Genomic DNA, 19,933 nt, shown 5'->3' on the forward strand with positions numbered 1-19,933 from the left:
AATCCCGGTGGTTGAATCTATCAATACAGTTTGGCAGAATCTAACAATACAGCTATAATAATTTCTCCTGGGTAGCAAGAAAACTCAGGTGTTCTGCACCTTTCTAAAAGTCTATCTTGCCTGCTCTTTTCGAAAATCAAGAGGCTACCGACCTAATTCCTCCAACACACCCATGCGTTTAATCTCTTCTCGTGGCAAATTTGAGCAAACCTACCGGATTTTTTCTCTGAATCCTTTCTAATTCTTTGATACACACGAATCCCAGACATTGTCCGTGTATTCTAAATTTGACCAAACTAAAGTAATATCTCTAACTCTTTTTCTTTAAATATTCTTACAACCCCCCTAATAAAACTTAGCTTCTTAGAGGCTAATCCGTTTATTCTTCTAAGGCGTGTGCCCCATGAAAGGCTTCATGTATCTAATCTTTGATACTTGTGGCCTCTACTTTGCTAATACCTTTTTAGCGTGAATTACTCATCCATCCTAGGGTTATCCTGTTTCCGAGAAAGGTGAAAAGTTCCACTTTTACCAATTTCATGTCTCGTATTGCAATGTAACGACGTTCCCCTTTTCTTATTCGCATACTTTGATTATCTTATTCGCATATCCTCCCTATTGCTTTTAATGCTACGTATACGGGTATATCCTATAAGTTATCCCTGACAGTGTTCCTGGTCGGATGGAGGAATTCTCGGATTCCTGATATAAAGGTGATGTCATCTATGCAATAGAGCACTCATGCAGTGCGGAAATTTGCTTGAAAACGTATTAAAGAGAAACTAGATTTCTTTAGGAACGCAAAAACTACCAGTGGGGCTCTTATGATTAAAATAAATGATAAAAACCCCCAACTTAAGTGATAAATCTTAGTAAATTATTCTCAATAACAGTCAATCAGTGAAATGCGATTTTATTGTGCGAATATTTTAAAATTACGCTGAATATTTATTATAATTCCTAATATATCTGTTACAATTTGTCAGATATGGATAAGTGGCGTAGAGATTTTCAAGGAAAAAAGGAAAACGTTCAAAATAACTAGGGAAATTGGGTTCGCGCTGCTTTTTCATTTTCTTTTTGGGTGAAAAAATCCCATAACAGGCATCAGCTGAACATAACTCTCCACGCCTCTGCCTTGCAGCATCTCACCTTTGTTTATAGGCATACTTTGATTTTTCCTGTTGTTGTCAATACTATATACATCATATAAGTTATCCTTCACATGTTTAAACTGAACTAACTGGACAAACTAGTTGGATTGCTACTCAAATTGTACACTGGGCGCAAAACTCATAAAAATACCAATTAAATACAGGCTGCTTGCCTCCACCAAAACTGTTTTGTAAAGTTCTTACTTTTCACATGGAGGAGATCTACAAAATGGTCGCATCATATCGCACCTGGTTAATATAATTTTAGGAATCTATTACTTTTGGAGATATTGACGGACTCACGGGTGTACAAGACCGATTTCCTCATGAACACGAGAATTCCTTCCCCACTTGCCGCACTTCGGACCCAAAGTGTTTTTACCTAAACTTCCTACTTCCACAGCACATCCCTCCATCCCCCCTCTTTCTCTCCCTGGCTCGCCCGACGTGAACTGGAGAAAAGATTACCCTTTTAAAGCAAGCGATAGACACGCATGGATGGATAGGAATACACGAGTCTGGTACAAGGGGCAGGAAGCGGGATCATGTTGCAAGGGAGGGGGCACGAGAAAACTGAAAGAGGGTTGATGCGTGGCATTGGGGGGGGGAGAGGAGGGCGGGGTAGGACCAGTGCCCGAGGACACTTCTGGTGGCACCATGTGGTGCGTAAGTCAGGACACCCGCTACTTCCGATGGCCCCTGCGGGGGGGCACCCCTAGCATGAATGGAAAGGGGAGGATTGTTGTTGCTGGTGGAGGGGCAGCGGGGTAAGGTCCAATGGGGTATGGGATTGGTGAGGTGGATGCTGGTTAAATGGCACCGCGGGGGGAATCGAAGGGATTGGGGTGTGGGGGCGCGTGAATGAAAAGGGGTTTTGATCGCCTTGAGGGGCAAAGAGGATGGGGGATGCGGTGGGATGGGAGAAGGGGATTCTGGAACGGTTGAATTCGTAAAGAGTGTGTTAATATAACGCGGTGACTCTAGAAAGACGAAACGATTTCCATGCCGCATACCAACCCGGATAGTCAGAACACCACAATAGTACAGATCAGCTCGAAGTTGGTTTAAGAGGATGCGGCAAAATATTCAACCCGCCCTGAACCTTAAGGCGTGAGAAAGTCACTCCTTTAAGAGTATGGTGGTAGTTAATTTCCAAGTGCCCGCTATGATTCCGCACAGAGTTCTGGTATCCAGTAATCAACATCGTAAGAGTTAAGGGTGTCAAGTATAATCGTAATAGCAGACCTACGCATATTCTTCGATCAATAGCTGTACTTGCATCCACTAGGCTACGATACCGCTCTGTGTGTTATGATTGGTAAACTCCCATCATGAATCTGGGGCCAGCTTCTTAAAGCCGCTATTATATTGACTCCAATGAGTTTTAGAAAGACCTCAGTCGCCAGATCATCTTAAATAAAACGAATAATACTTCAGGTCACATGTAAATACTCTCACTGGTTGCGGGGGCTCACATTGGCGCCCCGAGTTATCATCTAAACTCCAACTTCAGGTAAATGTACGTATTGTTCATTCCAGACATGTTCTTTGGGATAATGTGGACTACTCCTATGACAAATCAAAGCCAAGAACGAAATAACAAACCAGGAACAAAACTTTGTATTTGTTTAGCCACATTCATCCTAGTGTGATTACCATACTAATCAAAACAACAATGTTTATTTCAATCCGGAACAGCGGATTGAATGTCCCATTACAATCCTTTTTTTGTGCCAACCAATCAATCCTAATGTTTGTTCTAATTTAAATTTGGCCTCAATCCAATAAAGGTAATTTCACTCTGGGGAGTGTTAGCAGTATTCTATTGAGACCATTTACGTATATCAACTCATTCATCGACGACGATCATCAATTCTGGAATTTATTGAAGCTGCAGCTCTTCCCTCGGTTATTGACCACAATGGAAAACTTTAATGTATAAATATTTATTCACTTTCAGTTCTCCCATTATTTCTCTCATTTACCGCCTTACATCTATCTCTGTGGCACTTTCTCCGGTATTTTTTAGTCAAGAGTGGATTGAATATTTTTGAAACGTTTTTAAGAAGAAAATAGTAGTTACTCAGTCAATAAGAATAGAAATTTCCCTTTATTTTCTATTGGAGATATTGTTATTAAATTACTTTGTAAAAATGTTTATTAGTTAAACCTTTGTAAATTATAAAGTCAATAATTTCATTTCCATATGTTATGTAAATTCCATAGAGTTACGCTAGAGACAACATATTCTATTGGAGAGCCAAAACACGTGTACTTCACATTTTTGAAGGACATGTAGGAAAAATCACCATAATTTTGGTCTCCACAGTTATGATCTCCGTACTGTAAGGTAATTAGAAAAATTCATCAACCTACTTATTTTATGCTAATATCACGAAAAATGTGTTATTATCTTCAGAAAGTTGCGTAAGAAGTGCAATAATATTCCACCGGAAATTTACAAATTTTCTTCTGTAAAGTTTTATTTCTTATTTAAATATTCTCTCTAAAACTATCTTTCTGTGTCTTTAGGTTTTACGAGTCGTATGGGAAATATTCCGAATATTAATGGAAAAGTCAACAGATAACCATAATTTCAAATACGTTTGACGACGCCTAATCTTACACTTCTCAGATTTTTTCGTTGAAACGCGTGTGTAATAGTTTGATACGACTTTAAGATACCGGATTCTATTCAAAATCAAATAATAACGATGTGTGATTTTCTTCTGGCCAAATGTGTTATTGCCCTTCATTAGGTAATTTATAACTTCTAATCTCGGCTGAAAACATTTTTTTTAACAACCTGATCTAAGTAAAAACACTATGGAATAAAGGCATACTTACTTCTCTCAACTTTCAGCGAGTGAAATTAAGCTGGTACCATGAGAAACATTTTTTAGGGAAATCCAAAGGTCAAAAGAAAAAATATGTAACTGAGCAAACTGAAGCGTCAACTCTGTGGGAAAATGACGGGTCATTTACTTATCCTTAGGTGAAAACGAAATTTATGCGCAGTGCAGAAAATCACCCCTTAAAAAATGTAGCCTATTCAAAAGAAGTTAATCCCATTTACTTGACTTATCACATTAATTTAGATCTCATTTCGAAAAAACCTTTCTATGACTGCATTCTCCGTTTTCATTGCTTGGAAAAGTGTGAGCATCATATGTACTACATAACCTTAATTACTTCATATATCAATTATCGCATTGTCTAAATTAATGGAATCGGCGAAAAAGGAAGCATTTAAACAGAAACAATTGTTTTCGCTCGTGGTTCGTATTGGGGAGTAATGCACTTTCTAAGGATTATTTTAAAACAAAGCAAAATATCAACTCTGTATTTTTTTCTCGTAATACACATATTAAAAACAAAATTTTGTTTTTTTCACCCCAAAGTAAGGAATTCCTGCTGATTGCAGGGTGATTAAAAAAAAAGATTGTTAAAGTGGTTCAGATAGGGAGAAAGAGAGAAAGGGGGTGGGGGGAATAGGACTACTTAGAATTTCGGCTCAAATGCGAAATCTGCAAAAACGTTAAAAACCCATCTAGTTTACCATGAATTCCCTTCCTAGCCATCGAACATGGCGTATAAAACACGTCCGCCGGATAACTTTACAAAAGCATACATCAAGGTGTGGTGTTAAGGTCGCTCGTTTCGCCTTCTTGTTGATACCTCGGAGACCAACTGAAACGCTTCTCACCGAAGGTAACGGCGGAGGTGCGCACTGCACAATCACAAGTTAGGCTTATCCCGGCATCATTCCCCTCTTTTTTTCCTTAGGCGTTGGCGAATCGAGGCTCTTGGCATTCATACTTCGTCATCTGACTACTTCGGAAGAAATCGAGAAAAGTCGGGAATGAGGAGGGAAGGCGAACAAAATAAAAGAAAAATTCGGGAAGAAAAGGGAAAACGGAGGCGGATATTCGGATCGAATTTTCCCAGGACGCCTATCGACGCTCTTCTTTTTCTTCATCTTTTGGGTCGTTGAGAAAAAGAGTCGAAGGGCCTCCTTACCCTTTCCGAAAATGGAAGGATGCGATCCTTCTTCCGCTCGTTCGGGGTGAAGGAGAGTGGCGGGGGGTGAGAAAGAAGGAGTGACGGTGGGTAGGAAGAGACGAAAGGGCCTGCCTACCCACAATACCTCTCCCTCCCATCCAGACCGCCTCTTCCTCTCCTCGGAAGGACCTCCATCCCCCCCTTCTCGGCACCACCCACGCCGTCTCTCCCCTTCCCATCTCCTACGCATCCTCCTCCCCACCGCCAGTCGTGGAGCCTCCCCTCCCCGTTCACTTCCATTCCGAGAGGGAGAATGCACTCCATCCATCGCCTCCGACTCAAACTCCCCCCGAAGCCACTCCTACCTACGCCAAAGAACACCCACGCACACATGCACACACATCCATTCCACCTTCTTGGTAGATAGAACTCAGTCTTCCCTCCCACCCCCACCCTTCCGCCATTGCTTCTCTCGTCCGAAGCTAGACTGGGGAAACCCAACCCAAATACGCGCACCCTCGAAACCCTTCCCGAATGCTCGCCCGCCCTCCCGTCCACTCCCACACCTCCCTCCACCCAACACCACACTCTCCCCGACTCGCCCCCCCACCCGTAACTCCATTCCAGCCTAACACGCACACATACTTGCAAGTGCACGCCCACTCCTCTTCCATCTCCACTCTCCAGTAGACTGATCCAATCCCCTCGGCACTCCCCCCGCTCGAACACCGCGCGTCTCTCTCTCTCTCTGCCTTCCTCCCATGAAGAAACCTTTTCCTTGTCCTAGGACTGCGCGAAATGTCAGCACGTCGAGATCTACGAGCGTTGGCTATATTTCGTTAAAGTAACGGTGCTAGGATTGCGGCTACAAGCACGCTCACATCAGCGATTGTCACCCACCAATATCCTCTACCGTCTTCGAAGTCCTCATTCCATTTTACCAGTCGATGATAACTGATTAGTATCTATTTAATCCGATGATAGTTGAGATAACTCTATGCATCGACTTTTGGCATACTTCGATGACGAGTTACATTTATTGACAGCGATATCCTTGGTTGCGTCAACCTCGAGCAATGGTAGTGGGTATTGTTTGGGTAGGCGGTCGGCAAGTATGTCATTTGAGCCGTCTAGGATAGTTGGGTAACTTGGTAGAAATGGGATTTTCAGGGAATGGAGGACGGGCGAAGAGAAACCCGACATCGGCATTGACCCTATTCTTGAAGAAATGCGCCAAGAAGGCCGCATTTTAATCGTCCCATCCGACGGACAACGTACCCATTTGAAGCACTCTTCACATGGTGCCAAGTAGCTTTCGGGATTCCTCTGAAAGATTCATCCACCGCACGGGGTTCTAACTCGTGTCATCTGGGTAGGAAACCACCGCACCGACCTGATCCACCTCGATATCTGTATATAAAGATATTTTTGGCAGATACCGACACCGATTTCTTTCTTGACAGCGATACCCTGAGATGTGGCGACTAAAATATATACCTAGCGATGTAATGAACTAAATGTCTACTACGAATAGAGATTCGTAAGAAAAATTTCAATATCGCAGCAGCGACTTACTACTTTCCGCCCAACTATATATACTCTCTCCCCTATTACCTTGTGAGGCCGATTCAACCCGCCGGCTCACGTCCCCGTCTCGAACTCTGCAAGCTTCCCTCCCCCCTCCGGAGACGAAGAAACCTTTTCCTTATCCCTCCCTACCGCGCCCTGCACCACCCATTCCCTCGCTCGCCATATCTCAATTCTCCCTTTGCGTTTCTCATCCTCTTGTCTTTCTCCTTCTCTCTTCCTCCCTCCCTTCCCCCCATCTTCCTTCCTCCCGCCCGAACATCCCCATCAGAGAGATTGTGGGGGAAAGTGGAGTGGAAGGGGAGAATGGGGAGGGAATACATTACTCGAAACCCATATCGGGCTCCCGCTTTTTTTCTCCCGTCCTTTCTTCTCCCCTCGCTTCCACAAGCATACGAGGACTTCCACCACGCGGGCCACTGCGGGGGAAGTGTGAGGCGTGATGGAGCGCGGGGTGAGAGACGTAATTTTGGAGGAGAAATGCATTGTGGAAAGGGGATACGGAAACACTTCGGGGAAGGAACGAAAACCAGCGAGAAATCGTAAATAGATTTTTGGGAGAGTACCATCGGCAAAGAGCCCTTAACCGATTCCCTCGACGGAGGCGTCACTGGATGTGTGACTCGAAAAAATAAGACGGCGGTAACGACAATGAAAGTCTGCAAATAGTGCTTACTCAATTACTCGTAAAATGTAGCGATCCACATCTACATAACACCCTGAAAACTACCGCAAGAGTGTGTGTCGATAAAGATAGGTGTTGGGGCACAGCCATACATAAATTAGCTTCCACTCAAATGGGCAATGTATGGGTAAGTATGGGTTTATCACGGCCAGAACCCGTCCGAGGATCAATTACTCAATCTACGCCGCATAATGAACGATTACAAGGTACACTGCACCGAAAAATTTTCTAATTTCCTATGGGATTACAACTTCCTACTAAATGTTCGTGCATAAGAAAAATAACTGATTATTAATATTATTAAATGATGCATAGCCCTCAAATTATAAATCTTCAAAGGAATACTGGAAACGTATAACAATGAGGGTAGTATGCAAGTTAATTCAAAAATGGATGGAATTCTAAATGGAAGAGTAAACATTGATCGACTATAGAATATCAACGGTTCTAATGATTTTGCGATTCAAGATATTCGTACCTGCTGCTCCAAATTACAATCACTATCTATGCTCTCTAGAAATTATATATTTTTTATTATAATTGTTATCAAATTCTAAGAAACTGCGGGAGATGCCGAAGCAGTAACTTTTAACGAAGTCATCCGCTAATACGCATTGCAATGCAACAATTTCAGAGGGTTAAAATCTAATTAAGACAGACTAATGAGGCGTTCGCTTAAAAATAACCTAAGCGTTTAAAAGTTGACTTTAACCTCGTGGACTGTGGCGCATCGCGAACGACTACGAATACCCGTAATATGGTACGCATGAACGGTATTTCGTCACAATATTTTGTTCCTTTAAAGCCCCCATAATTTCGAATTGTAAGCGGACGCCTCGATAGCTAACTGGCCAAAGCACTCAGTCGGACATCGATGGATCAGTGTTCGAATCCCGGTCAAGGCGAATGATTGTAACACTCTGAAATTGCTGCATTGCAATAAATGTTAACAATTTAACTGGGTATTATCGACTAAAAATCTAAATAAAGTTTGAATTTTCTTAACATCGCGCTCCCTGTTCTGAAAATAATTTAGAAAGCGCTTTTCTACAAAATAATGCTATCAATTACATATTGCATAAATATATATTCTTAGACCAGGAAAAATAGCTTTAAAAATTGTATCCTTAATGCCATTCATCTACATTAATTTAATTTATACCCATTATCTTAAATGATGTGATTTATTTTTATAAACGTGATGTGGTCTCCAGCCAACAAAGACATGAATGAGTGCTAATCCACTTAAGTTTTACACTTTTAACTAATGGTTTCATTAGTTTTATGGGCTGCTATCAGACGCTTTTACTTTGCCGCTTTCCGTTAGGGTACACGAAAATTCCCATTTTAACCGCTCCTTGGCACTTAAAAACACTTTTAAGTATTTGACGCCTCCCGATACACACTTTTATCTTTGATTTTAAAGCCCGCGTTATAAAGGACAAAGGGTCTCGAGAAAAAAGGCTTCTAATTTAAAAAGGAAACCCTAAGAAATAAAGTAACCTACATAGTACGCAATGCAATTATTCTCTACAACGTTCTGCTAAGCTATTAAATGAAATGGGCCATTTAGATGAACTAAAGTATTGAGGCTACTTAAGTAAATACCAATTAGCCACAGTTTATCTATGTCACTAAACACGAATAAATATTTTAATTATTGTTGATGTTAATTTAGTGGAACTATTACTTTTTACCTCGTATCATTCAACTTTAGAGTCAGTAAAATATATTAGAGGCAGTGGAATTTTAAATTGCTGGTACTTCGGCATTACATGTCACGTTTTCTCATAGAAATCTAAAAAATCCTTAAAATAACAATTTATGATACATATACGTACAAGTGTACGTTTTGGATAGGAATGAAGAAAGTTTTAACCATAAATTTTGGTTTTTAAAAGTTTCTTTCTCGTCATTATAGCAGTAATTAGGAAATTAAATTTATCAAACGGTTTTTATCTTTGCAAATCAATGAACCTTCATCTTATCACAAGTTGATGAAATAATTATTTTGGCGATTAAAAATAGTTACCTCAGGATCCAGAGTGTAAGCATAAAAATCAGCAAGGACCGCATGTAATAGCGATAATGCATTATAACTTTAAGCAATCACAGAAAAATGAGAGTATTTTTGAAATTTTTCTAAACAAAGAGACACCTTATTAAATGATGTTTCATTTATACACAATTGTCATTAAAACATGGGAATCCCATTGATTCTGCAAGAAACAGTAATGTGAGGTTGTTCTAATAAGACTCGCTTATTAACTTGAAGAGAAGATAAGATGATGCATGACATTTTCTTTTTTAAACGGTAATGCATTTTAGCGTCACCCACTGAAACAAGACAAAGTTGGCCAATGCTTAAAATTACCAAGGAGACATATTTGCGACACGCGATTGGAAATAAATCATTTTAAGTCTAAACAGCACGGCTGAGATTATTATCACTTTCGCTACAAGACAATATCATCGAGGTCAGGGGCATTTAAAATTGCAAAGGAGACAAATAATTTATTTATCTCATAATTCAGTCCCACCCACGACCGTCATTTAGTCGCACGGTGACCGCACGGTCAGTCAAACCTACCCCCTGTCCCACGCATCACGAAGTGTCCCAGTCAACCAAGCCCCCTTCTCCCCCGAGTGTGAGTGCGATGTACGTATCCTTTATGGGCGGCAGCGCCTCGTGATCGTGAAGCACAAGATCTCGAAGTTCCCTTCCTACCCCCGCGCGCTCCCTTCTCACCGAAATGCTAATTCCTCGATCACCCCACCCAACTTCCAGCATCTCACCCCCGCCGCTGCTCCCTCCGATTCCCAGAGGAGACGCCCCATCCTCCCGCCTGAAGATTCCCCCATCGCAATGCCTCCCCTCACCTCTCTCCTCCTTCGCCAAACCCTCCTGCAAAAAAAATCTTCTTTCCGACTCAAATCCTATTCCGTATCGTCGCCGGCCATGCCCAACTCACCGACAGGGAACCCCTACCTCTCCCCCCCCCCTTCTTGGGCTCACGGCCCGTGACGCGAAGCGGGCGGCGGGGCTGGGGCTGGAGGGATGAGGGGGAGAGGAGAGCCTATTGGTTTGGGGCAGTGAGGAGAGGGGATAAGAACAAAGGGGATGCGGTGTGTGGGTAGGAGGATAATGTTATGGATGATGAAGAGACAAAGAGGAAGAGGGAGATAGGGAGGGACGTAAGAAACGGGTGAGGGTTGAGTGGAGACCGGGCCGGATGAAGGTTAGGGACGCCGCCCTCCCATCCATCCCCCTGACCCTCCTCCTCGGTGGTGATCTTGCCCTTCAATCCCCCTTTAACCAACCCCTCGAAAAATAACTCAACCCCCATCTTCCCACACGACCTCCCCCGTTGCTTCGAGTAGGGACTCACCGCTCTGCCATGGCCACCATCCTCGACCGGGCTTACCAAAATCGTACACTACATTTTCCCAGCCCGCCCTCCCTTTGACTCTCAGCACTCTTCCCTCCCTTGGGGGCGAAGGAATATCTTAGCTCTCCCTCGCACATCCTCTCTCCCCTCCTCCGCCGCACCTCACATCCGTGCACCCTCACCTCCACCCGCACTCGTACCAAATATTCTCCATCCCTTACTTGCACATCACCTTTCCAACGGCTTAACGGTTCATTCAGAAGGGGTTTCCTTTTTCATGCTCGTGCCATCGCTTGCATGACTATAATAACCGCATGGTGCATCAGCGTGCAGTAAATTAAGCAATTTCCGATTACAGGCCTTGAATTTATCGACGGAAAACTTTGTCTAGCCTCAACTATGAGGTTTTCCGCATGGGTGTGAGACGCACATCATACTGTTTCTATTCATTTATCAGTCAAAGACTAGACTCAAGATCTTTCTGAAGAATGAATATCTACTGTCGGTGTCCTTGCAGCATCTACGGCACTTCATAGAATGTTAACTGCACAAGTGATAATAGAGAAATAACCACTATAAGAGAATTTATTTATATTTTATTTGATGAAAATAATGATATGCTCCATAATACACGAAATACATTAATTAAGAATTATTCATCAGGAGGTCCCTCTGCGCGAGTCTTACGTAAAACAGAGGCCCAATTAGTGTGGTTTTATGGCAAGAAGAAAATTATGGCGTGGATGTAATATTTATTTCTCGTGTACGCTTACACTGTCAAATCATCTCTTAAATAATATTATTTAAATTTAGTATTGATAGTCTCTCACTCAAGGTTTCTAGCTTCATTATGTCATTCATGCACCCAGTGAAAAGTACTTTACGGGAGGTCATTTCACTTATTGTCTCTCAAAATATTGCTTCTTCACAATGATAGGAAAAGATTAGTGACCTAGCGTACCGTACCACGCGACCTTACTGCGCCTCTTGATGCTTTGATTTGTAACAATTGAGTTGCATTAGGGTAGCATGCAACATAGTATCTTATTTATAGATATGTATTAACTAATATCAGCGCCTATGAATCAAATTTCGACAGGAGTCGCGATTTCTCTCCCAAATGATATATTTTCTTTTTAAGATCTTGACCTAAATCAAATATGAGCATTATCAATTGATGGATCGAGCATTTGCATATGAAAATGGCTTTGCAAAAAATGGGAAATGCTCCCGACATATACGTGGAGATATGGATGCTGCCAAAGAATCCGCGCCTATAGACAGTGAAAGCGGTAGGCACCACATTCTGAGATGCTTGTCTTACATATTATTGCAAGATGGAAGGATGTTTAGAAACATGCTTGGATTATCCAAATAAATCTTAACTCTTAAATATAGGACCAACGTGATTCCGTTCTAATTATACTTAGCCACTTGCGCTTGAAAGGCAAAGTAAGGAAAAGATGTTGAGATAGCAATTTGGGTTAAGGTGTTTCAATGGACGTTTCACCCTACGGCTACGCTATAGTTAGGCCACGATTATGAAATAATTTGGAAAAAGGAGGGATAAGTGTCAGCTACCAGCCTTAGAGATAATTAAGCCCCCTTTCTTCTAAAGATACCAGAGGCATTTAGTGGACTCAGTGAGCTCAAATACGACAGTTACTGTTTAAGGAATCTTTAAAAAAAATTACGCCGGAGAGACTAAATATTATCAGACCTCCATTGTGGAAGGGTGGGTCAGTGCATTGCCCTTAAAGCGTATTGTCTTCAGCATAAGCCTGCAGGAGGGAAAATTTTCATCCGATTCAAGTCGGGAATCTGATCTGGAACCTTCGGCATTCTGCCCATTAGGGTAATATACGACAGATAAATTATCTCAGACGAATAGCTAAGAGGATCAAGAAAACAAATGACATTCGGAGCATTTTTCTTTTTATGTCACCATTTAATAGAATTTTTTTAAAGCCGGCGAAGGTGTAACACTGCCCACCACCACTGACTTCTTTCCAAAATGCCTTTCCCTAACCCTACCTAAATGCTGTATTCTTTCAATACTCCTCCTCGTTCTCATATCCACTTACGTGCACCCAAACAGTCGTCCCCGTCTTCCTCCCTGCACTCCCTTTCCGCCTACACTCCTTCTTCCCAAACCTTACTCCCCTCTTGCATTCCCCCGTCTCCATTATCCTCACCATCTCCTCCCCCTCAAGACTTCCCTTAACCCTACATTTGCCCCTCTCCGTCCTTCTCCCCCGATTCCCGCTCCCGGGGGACCTCGTGAGCCTTCCCCTTCCGCCCTCAGCCGGGCGGCACGAGATGAGCTTAGTATAAAGAGAGGAGGGAGGGATGGAAGGGAGGTGGAAAAAATAGAGGAAGAGGAGAGGCGAAATGGGAGGTTTCGTAGGAATGGATTCTGCGGGTTGGAGGGAGGGTTTTGGGATGGCTCGGGGTCCAAAATCCGGTGGGGTGGAGGGGGGAGGGGACGTAGACGGCTGGGAGAGTGGGCTATGGGGTGAGGCGAGGTGGAGAGGGTTGTCGGAGGGCTTTCTTGGGGGAGGCGTGTGTGGGTGGTGGTGGTTGCGTGGTAGGACGCTGGGAATGGGGGTGGGATTGACTCCCAAGAGCGGGGGAAGGATGAAGAGGGGGGGTGGCGTTGGTGGGTTGTGTGGTTCGTCTGGATTCCTTGGGCTGGTTGGTATGGAAACGCGGTGGAGGGGTTTGAAGGTGGGATGCTTCGTGTGGGTGGTTGGATGTGCGTGGGAAAGAGTGGGGAAAGGGGGTTCAGAGGTCTCGTCGAAGGCGGGAGGGCCGAGAGAAAAGAAAAGGAGGCTGGGAATGTGCGGAGGGGTTCATCCGATCGGCGAGGTGAAGGGAGGTAAAGAGAGAGAGAGAGTGAAGAGAAGTAAAAAGAAAGGGGTCGACAGGTTGGAAAAAAAGGTAGAGATGCGAATAACCCGGCTACGCGAATCCCGAAAGAATATAAGGCAATCCTTTTCCTTTGCGAAAAAAAACAAATCTACGAGACAGGACAGGATTAGAATTTGGATCAGCGCATAGGTTTTCTGATGCCTAATAAGAAGAGCTCGCTCAAACGAAGGAAAAGTTGGACAATCCTTCATTCGAGCATTAATTACAGGTCACCCCTAATCATGCTATTCCTACTTATCTCGAAAGGAAATCAGAAGGTATTTAGAATGTAGGGATGATTCCAAATTGATTTTTCAAAGAGAAGACAGACCTTTCCCCATCGATCCTCCAAGAAGATAAGGAACCAAGAAATTAAAAGCCATCAGCCAAGATTTGAAAAAAAGACTAATGGGGACTGGCAAAGATAATAATGTCAAACTCATTTTTGGTCCAGAATGATCATATGTCATAAAAAGTTGGCTCTCAAATCTTGATAAGTTTAGCTGAAAAATTACTCAAATGTAGATTCTTACTTTTGCACGAAAATAACCATCAACTTCTTGGTAACCTATGTAACAGTGGCGCATTACATTGAATGAGTTGGAAACAAGTGTTGTAAAAGTAACTTGGGAGGGAGGAAAAAAAGAAAAAATGCTATGAAGAGATGAAATAGAGTGAACTACTGTCTTGAGGGTCGGTTGGCTCACAAATATGGAATGACTGGGATTGCGAAGCCTACATGACGAGAGCGAAGTAAAAATGGCTAAGAAAAGGAGTTGGATGCTTTCACGGAGAGGGTGATGGGTGGCCTTATTTGGAGGGATGGAGCGAATAAAAGGATGAACGGCCAGAGGAGGTCCTTCTAGCAGATAGAGAGAGGGACTGCTCGGAGGGATTTCCAGACGATTTCATCGTCAGGGTTTTTACTCTACGCAGATGTTATTTCCGGACGTACTGCATCCATATTAACAGATCAATGGCCGGATTTAATGTGACCGAATTTTCCGTCCTTCAAGTAAGAAAATGGCAAAAAACATCAAGAGAGAAAATAGGTTATTCCGACATTACATTTTTGGAATTCGAGCTTGCGGGGTAAATAATTTTTTTCTACTAGTTACTCACTACTTGGCTTCTTGGAATATGTCATCAGAAGGTTAGTCCAGGAATATACCCTGGGAAGCATGGCGCTAACATTTTCCCGATTATTTCGCCTAAATTTTAAATAAAATATAATCATCCTTCAATTTTTTCATTGATTTTTAAAGAAAGCGTGACATCTCAGCAGTTAAATGCATTACAGCTCATTTAGTTTAAGAATATTCGAGACACGATATTGCAATGTCACGCATGATTTGCAACAGAACTAAAACCAGTCGACGATATATCGCTGTATACATACATACATGCATATATATATACATATATATATATATATATATTATATATATTGTATATTATATATATTGTATTTTATATATATTGTATTTTATATATATATATATATATATATATATATATATATATATATATATATATATATATATATATATATATATATATATATATATATATATATATGCTTTCGTAGACGTAACACGGAAGTGCCGAATAGTACAATACACAGTAACACACAATATAGAAACACAAAAAAAGAAGAAAACTCACACGTTATTTCTTGATATTTCGACGGAAACAATCCGTCTTCCTCTGAAGATATAGAAGTAATGACTGCTGGAGTTGTTGAGGTGAGGGGTGCGAGAGAAAGGGAAGGGGGCCAGGAGAAGGGGAGAACGGGAGGCGAAGGAGGGGTGAGGGTGGGCTTCAACAAAGTAACAATTTTAGGCCACTCCCATCAATGAACGACATTGAGGCCCGGATGCTGATAGGCCATACAGATGTAAATGAATGCCATTTCAAGTGTTTTTAATTGTATAGGGTTATCGGATGTGGGAAGGATATATATATATATATACACTGCTGACCGGAGGGGCCCGGGTTCGATTCCCGGGCACTTGATCCTCCACCCAAGATATGCGATTTTTTGGGTACCAGATCTTCCTGGGAAACCATAACCGGCACAGGGAAAGGAACTGGCCCCCCTACACTGATTTGTAACCCTGATTTCACACGCCGTCGGGCTTAGTACCGGGTGAACTCTACCATCACCTACCAAACCGACCTTCGGGTTGATTACTGGGTTCATGATTTTTCTTATGTATACATAATAAATGTATGCATTCAAATACGCAATCCCGCCACATGGCGAACATGATAAATTATAAATAAGATCCTTTTCAAATCTGGCTTCTACACTAATACTCATAGGAACGGTACTAACGCCGTGAAGCATATTGTAACTCTTTTATAGATATTGGCTACTGCAGCAGTATCTAATAAACAAAAAAGATTAAAAAATAAATTTTCAGGAATATTATTTAGTGTTGGCAAAATTAAGAAAAAAGCACCGTGGTACTCACCTGTCTATGATGACTGGATCCGACGGAGTTTCGTTTCGATTTCCACAACTCTTCTTGTCGCAGCAACGACTGTTGATGAACATAGAGAAAAAAAGCTAGGTCATATACAATATAAAAGTGATTATCTTCTCACATGTTAAAATACAAATTAGTATTGATACAGCTATATACAAGCAAGAGTGCAATGAATAATGAAAACTGAGTATATGCAAATGTAGACAGCATGTTACAAGATCTTACAACTTTCTATGCATTTAAAAATATAATCACCAATACATTTCACAAAAATTAAATCTGCAAAATAGATATTAACATGCGAAAATCAGAGGAAAAAATCTATAAATGCCTGCGCCTTTATAAAAATGCTAGATTGTTATTTTAACGCAATATTTTAACTACATAATAATGATTTCACATATTCCTTTTCCAAATTTACGAAAAAAATCATACCAAATCTTCAAAGGATGCAATAAATGCACAATTCCACACGTAGGTTTTTTAAAAGATATGCGTACCAAGTTTACGAAAGTGAAGGATATGAAATATGTCAAATATTGAGTGGTTTTGTGGATTCGTGAAAAGTGGGCAATTGTCATTAAATGGGTTCTCATCGAACATTAGAATAATATAAAAATGCAAATTTATAGTGCAAATTAACTGCAAACCTTTGAATTTTAGTTTCATGAAACTTGGCTGAATACAACGATAAAATAGCATAATGATCATATCCTCCGAAATATGCTCAGAAAATCGTTGTAAAATTGACTTTATTTAGAATGTATAGGTACTAGCGGTACATCTCGAAGGTTGGTAATAATTAGGTGATTCATGCAATTAAAAGAAATGTATTGGCTCCATAAAACTCACCTGCACATAACTTCGTGAGTGAGCAGGACTCGACACATTTCCGGGTTCTTGTCCTGTCCCTCGTACATGATGGCCTGAAAAGAAAGGAAACAAATATATTTACAGAGGCAATATAGAGCTTCCATTTAATGCAATTTTAAATTTCAAAACAAGACAAAAATAGGAATTCAGAACATCTTCATATTTTTTTCACTAAGGAAAAAGAGATGCAATATTTAGTATTTCAATTTATAATACACATACCTACAACTTAACACGTGTATACCATACCCTGAGAGTCGACCAAACGAATTCGTTCGAGAGAACGGCATTTCATGATCAGTTACAGGTAAATGACAGTACATGAGACTTTGATTAAGTCTTTATTCTGCTATGAATGATTAAACCATTCTGAAATACGAAAGGAAACCTGCTTCCACAGTATTATTAACGTAAATTTGTAAAAACGAATGAGCAATGCAAAAGTGTACCATAGAATTAGCTCGTGAGAAAACAATACAATATTTTCACTACGACCCCCAACAGGATTGTAAGAAAGAAATCTAGTGTGCCGGAGTAGGAAATAAACAAATTGGGCAGTAAGCGACCTAGGACCGCCCATCGGTCAATTTGACACGGCAGATAGCGTATCTCTTGCTTACAAAATGCAAGTCCCTTCTTTCTCTTTTTATTTCCCTTCTCCCACACTGCCTTTCAAAAGAGCGGAACCTTTCCCCTTCTCAAAAACGCGCATTTTTCCCTCCGCACGGCCTATTCCTCCACCTCTCCACTCTCTCCCCCACTACAGCCCGTCCCTCCCGCGCACTCGACACCACACCTTGGCCCCTCCCAAAACCATCCCAGCTCTCCCTCCCCCAACCACTTCACTCCCCACCCATCTCCTACGGGGTCCCTTTTCTTGAGATAATGAAATCCAACATGGCCACCTTAATTTGTGACGGTTAAAAATACACCCACTTCTCCCACCCCCTTCCTCTCCTTTACCTCCACCCTCGACGTTCCCAAACATACCCTCCTCCACCAAAACTCCCCCTTTTTCCCACCTCTCCCGCCAGCCACCGCCCACCCTACTCTCCCCCCTTCTCTCCCCGTATTTTTCTCCCCCCCCGCCCGCGCACCTACCGCTTCCTGGGGCCCCTCCCGCCTCCATAACCCCCACACGCCCACCTCCGCCCCTTGCGAGACGAAGAACGCTTCTCCCCCGAGGCATTGAAGTTAGCGCGCCGCGCGCGGGGGAGGGCCGGGGACGAAGGAGAGGAGGGCGCGGGGAGGTTGGAGGGGTGGGTGGGGCAGTGGTGGGCGAAAGATTAGGGGGTGGAGGCGGGAGGGGAGTGAGGAGGGAGGGCCTGACAATCTGGTGTTGGAGAGAAAGAGAGGGAGAGGGATCGAGGGAGGCAGAGAGAGGAGTATCTGTGTGTGCGTGGGTGTCTGTGTGGAGGAGGTGGCGAAGGAGGTAGCGGAGGAGACGGTGGCGGAGGGGTGTCGAAAGGGAGAGTGGAGGTGCAGCGAAATTGGGAGAAACCGGCGTGGAGAAGAAATGCAGGAGACGGGAAGGAGCGGAGATATTTTTTTGCACAAACAAAGAGGAAGATATTACCCTTGGCTGCGAATAAAGAATGGCAAAATACGAGTAAAAATGAAAGATAAGGTGATTCGGGTGGGCGTGGGGGAGGAGAGACTAATGGGGAATATCGGTGGTTGTCTTAGTAAATAGTGTGAAAACGTGAGTGACGGCACTTCATGCCACGGGCACGGACACTGGGAAATAAACTGATCCCACGATGATGTAGCATCCAACTTTAATACCAATAATCTTTAAAGTACGTTCAGGTCTCTCGCTCGATGAATACTCGAGGGAAACGTCGACACCACTAATCGGTTCAATGACCTAACTTAAATGTGCGGGAGAATATCACGAAGATGAGAAAACAGTTTAAGGGGTCGGAGTGAAAACAGTCACGAGAAGGGCGTAATACAGAATTACGAAAGAACAATGAATCCGAATACCAAGGGACTTGTCAGCACGGCGTCCGGATGAGAATCCTAGGAGATTGATGCACATAGGGCGACGACGCGCCTAAGAAAACGAAGACGGGGAGTACGAAGGAGGTAGGGATAGGCAAAGAGTGAGAAAAGGAAACAGGGAGAAAATAGTGAAGGAAACAAAGGGCGAGGTAGTGGGAGGAAAGAATAAAAAAAAGAATCAGACGGGGAGGAAGAAGTTAACTGGTTGGCGGTTTGACGTAAAGGGGCGGGGGAGGATAAAGGCCAGGAGGAGTGAGTAGAGGGGTCGAAGGAAGGGGCCCCTGCGATCACCGCGCCGGGTGGGGTGGGGTAGGAGATTGCGAGCGGGAGGAGGGGAATCTGAAAGGGGAGGACTTGAGGTGGGGGCGGGGGAGGGGGAAGAAGTAAGGAACACGAGTCGGAATTAAGAAAAATTAAAGGGGAGACAGAATGGGAGATTTCGGTAGCTGCTGGGGTGAGTGAGTAGTCGGGGGAGAGAGAGAAAGAACTGCAGGAGGGAAAGGGGAGAGCGGGTGGGTGGGGAAAGGGAGAGAGAGCGAGCCAAGGAAAGGAAACGAATTAATTTGAAACGCCGTGTAAGGAGGGCGGGGGGCGGAAGGGGATTCTCGGGTCTTAAGCTGGCGTGGGAAAGGGGTTCGGAGTGGAGAGAGGGAGGGGGGCGCGGAGAGAGAAAAGAGGACGAAGAACCGTCGGATGGGAGGGATTACTGAACGTGGAAGACGGGAAGAAACGGGAATAAACATTAGATGGAGGAAATATTAGACATTTAGGTCTTCCTCAGCATTTCCCTAAACAGAGAAAAAATTTTCATCGAATCCATGATGAGTACTTCGAAAA

General features: G+C 42.9%; 1 protein-coding gene across 1 annotated transcript in view; it reads right to left on the minus strand.

Moving 5' to 3' along the window:
- kn (EBF transcription factor knot) overlaps positions 1-19,933 on the minus strand; it is a 287,569-nt gene that overhangs the window by 176,515 nt on the left and 91,121 nt on the right. The window contains exons 5-6 of the mRNA XM_071591777.1: positions 17,072-17,145; positions 16,205-16,273 (exon numbers count right to left, since the gene is read on the minus strand). Coding sequence (XP_071447878.1) covers positions 16,205-16,273; positions 17,072-17,145 — 143 coding nt within the window. The remainder of the gene's footprint in view (positions 1-16,204; positions 16,274-17,071; positions 17,146-19,933) is intronic.

This window comes from Hetaerina americana, unplaced genomic scaffold (genome assembly GCF_022747635.1).
Source record: "Hetaerina americana unplaced genomic scaffold, ioHetAmer1.1.p SCAF_5, whole genome shotgun sequence".
Lineage (NCBI taxonomy): Eukaryota > Metazoa > Arthropoda > Insecta > Odonata > Calopterygidae > Hetaerina > Hetaerina americana.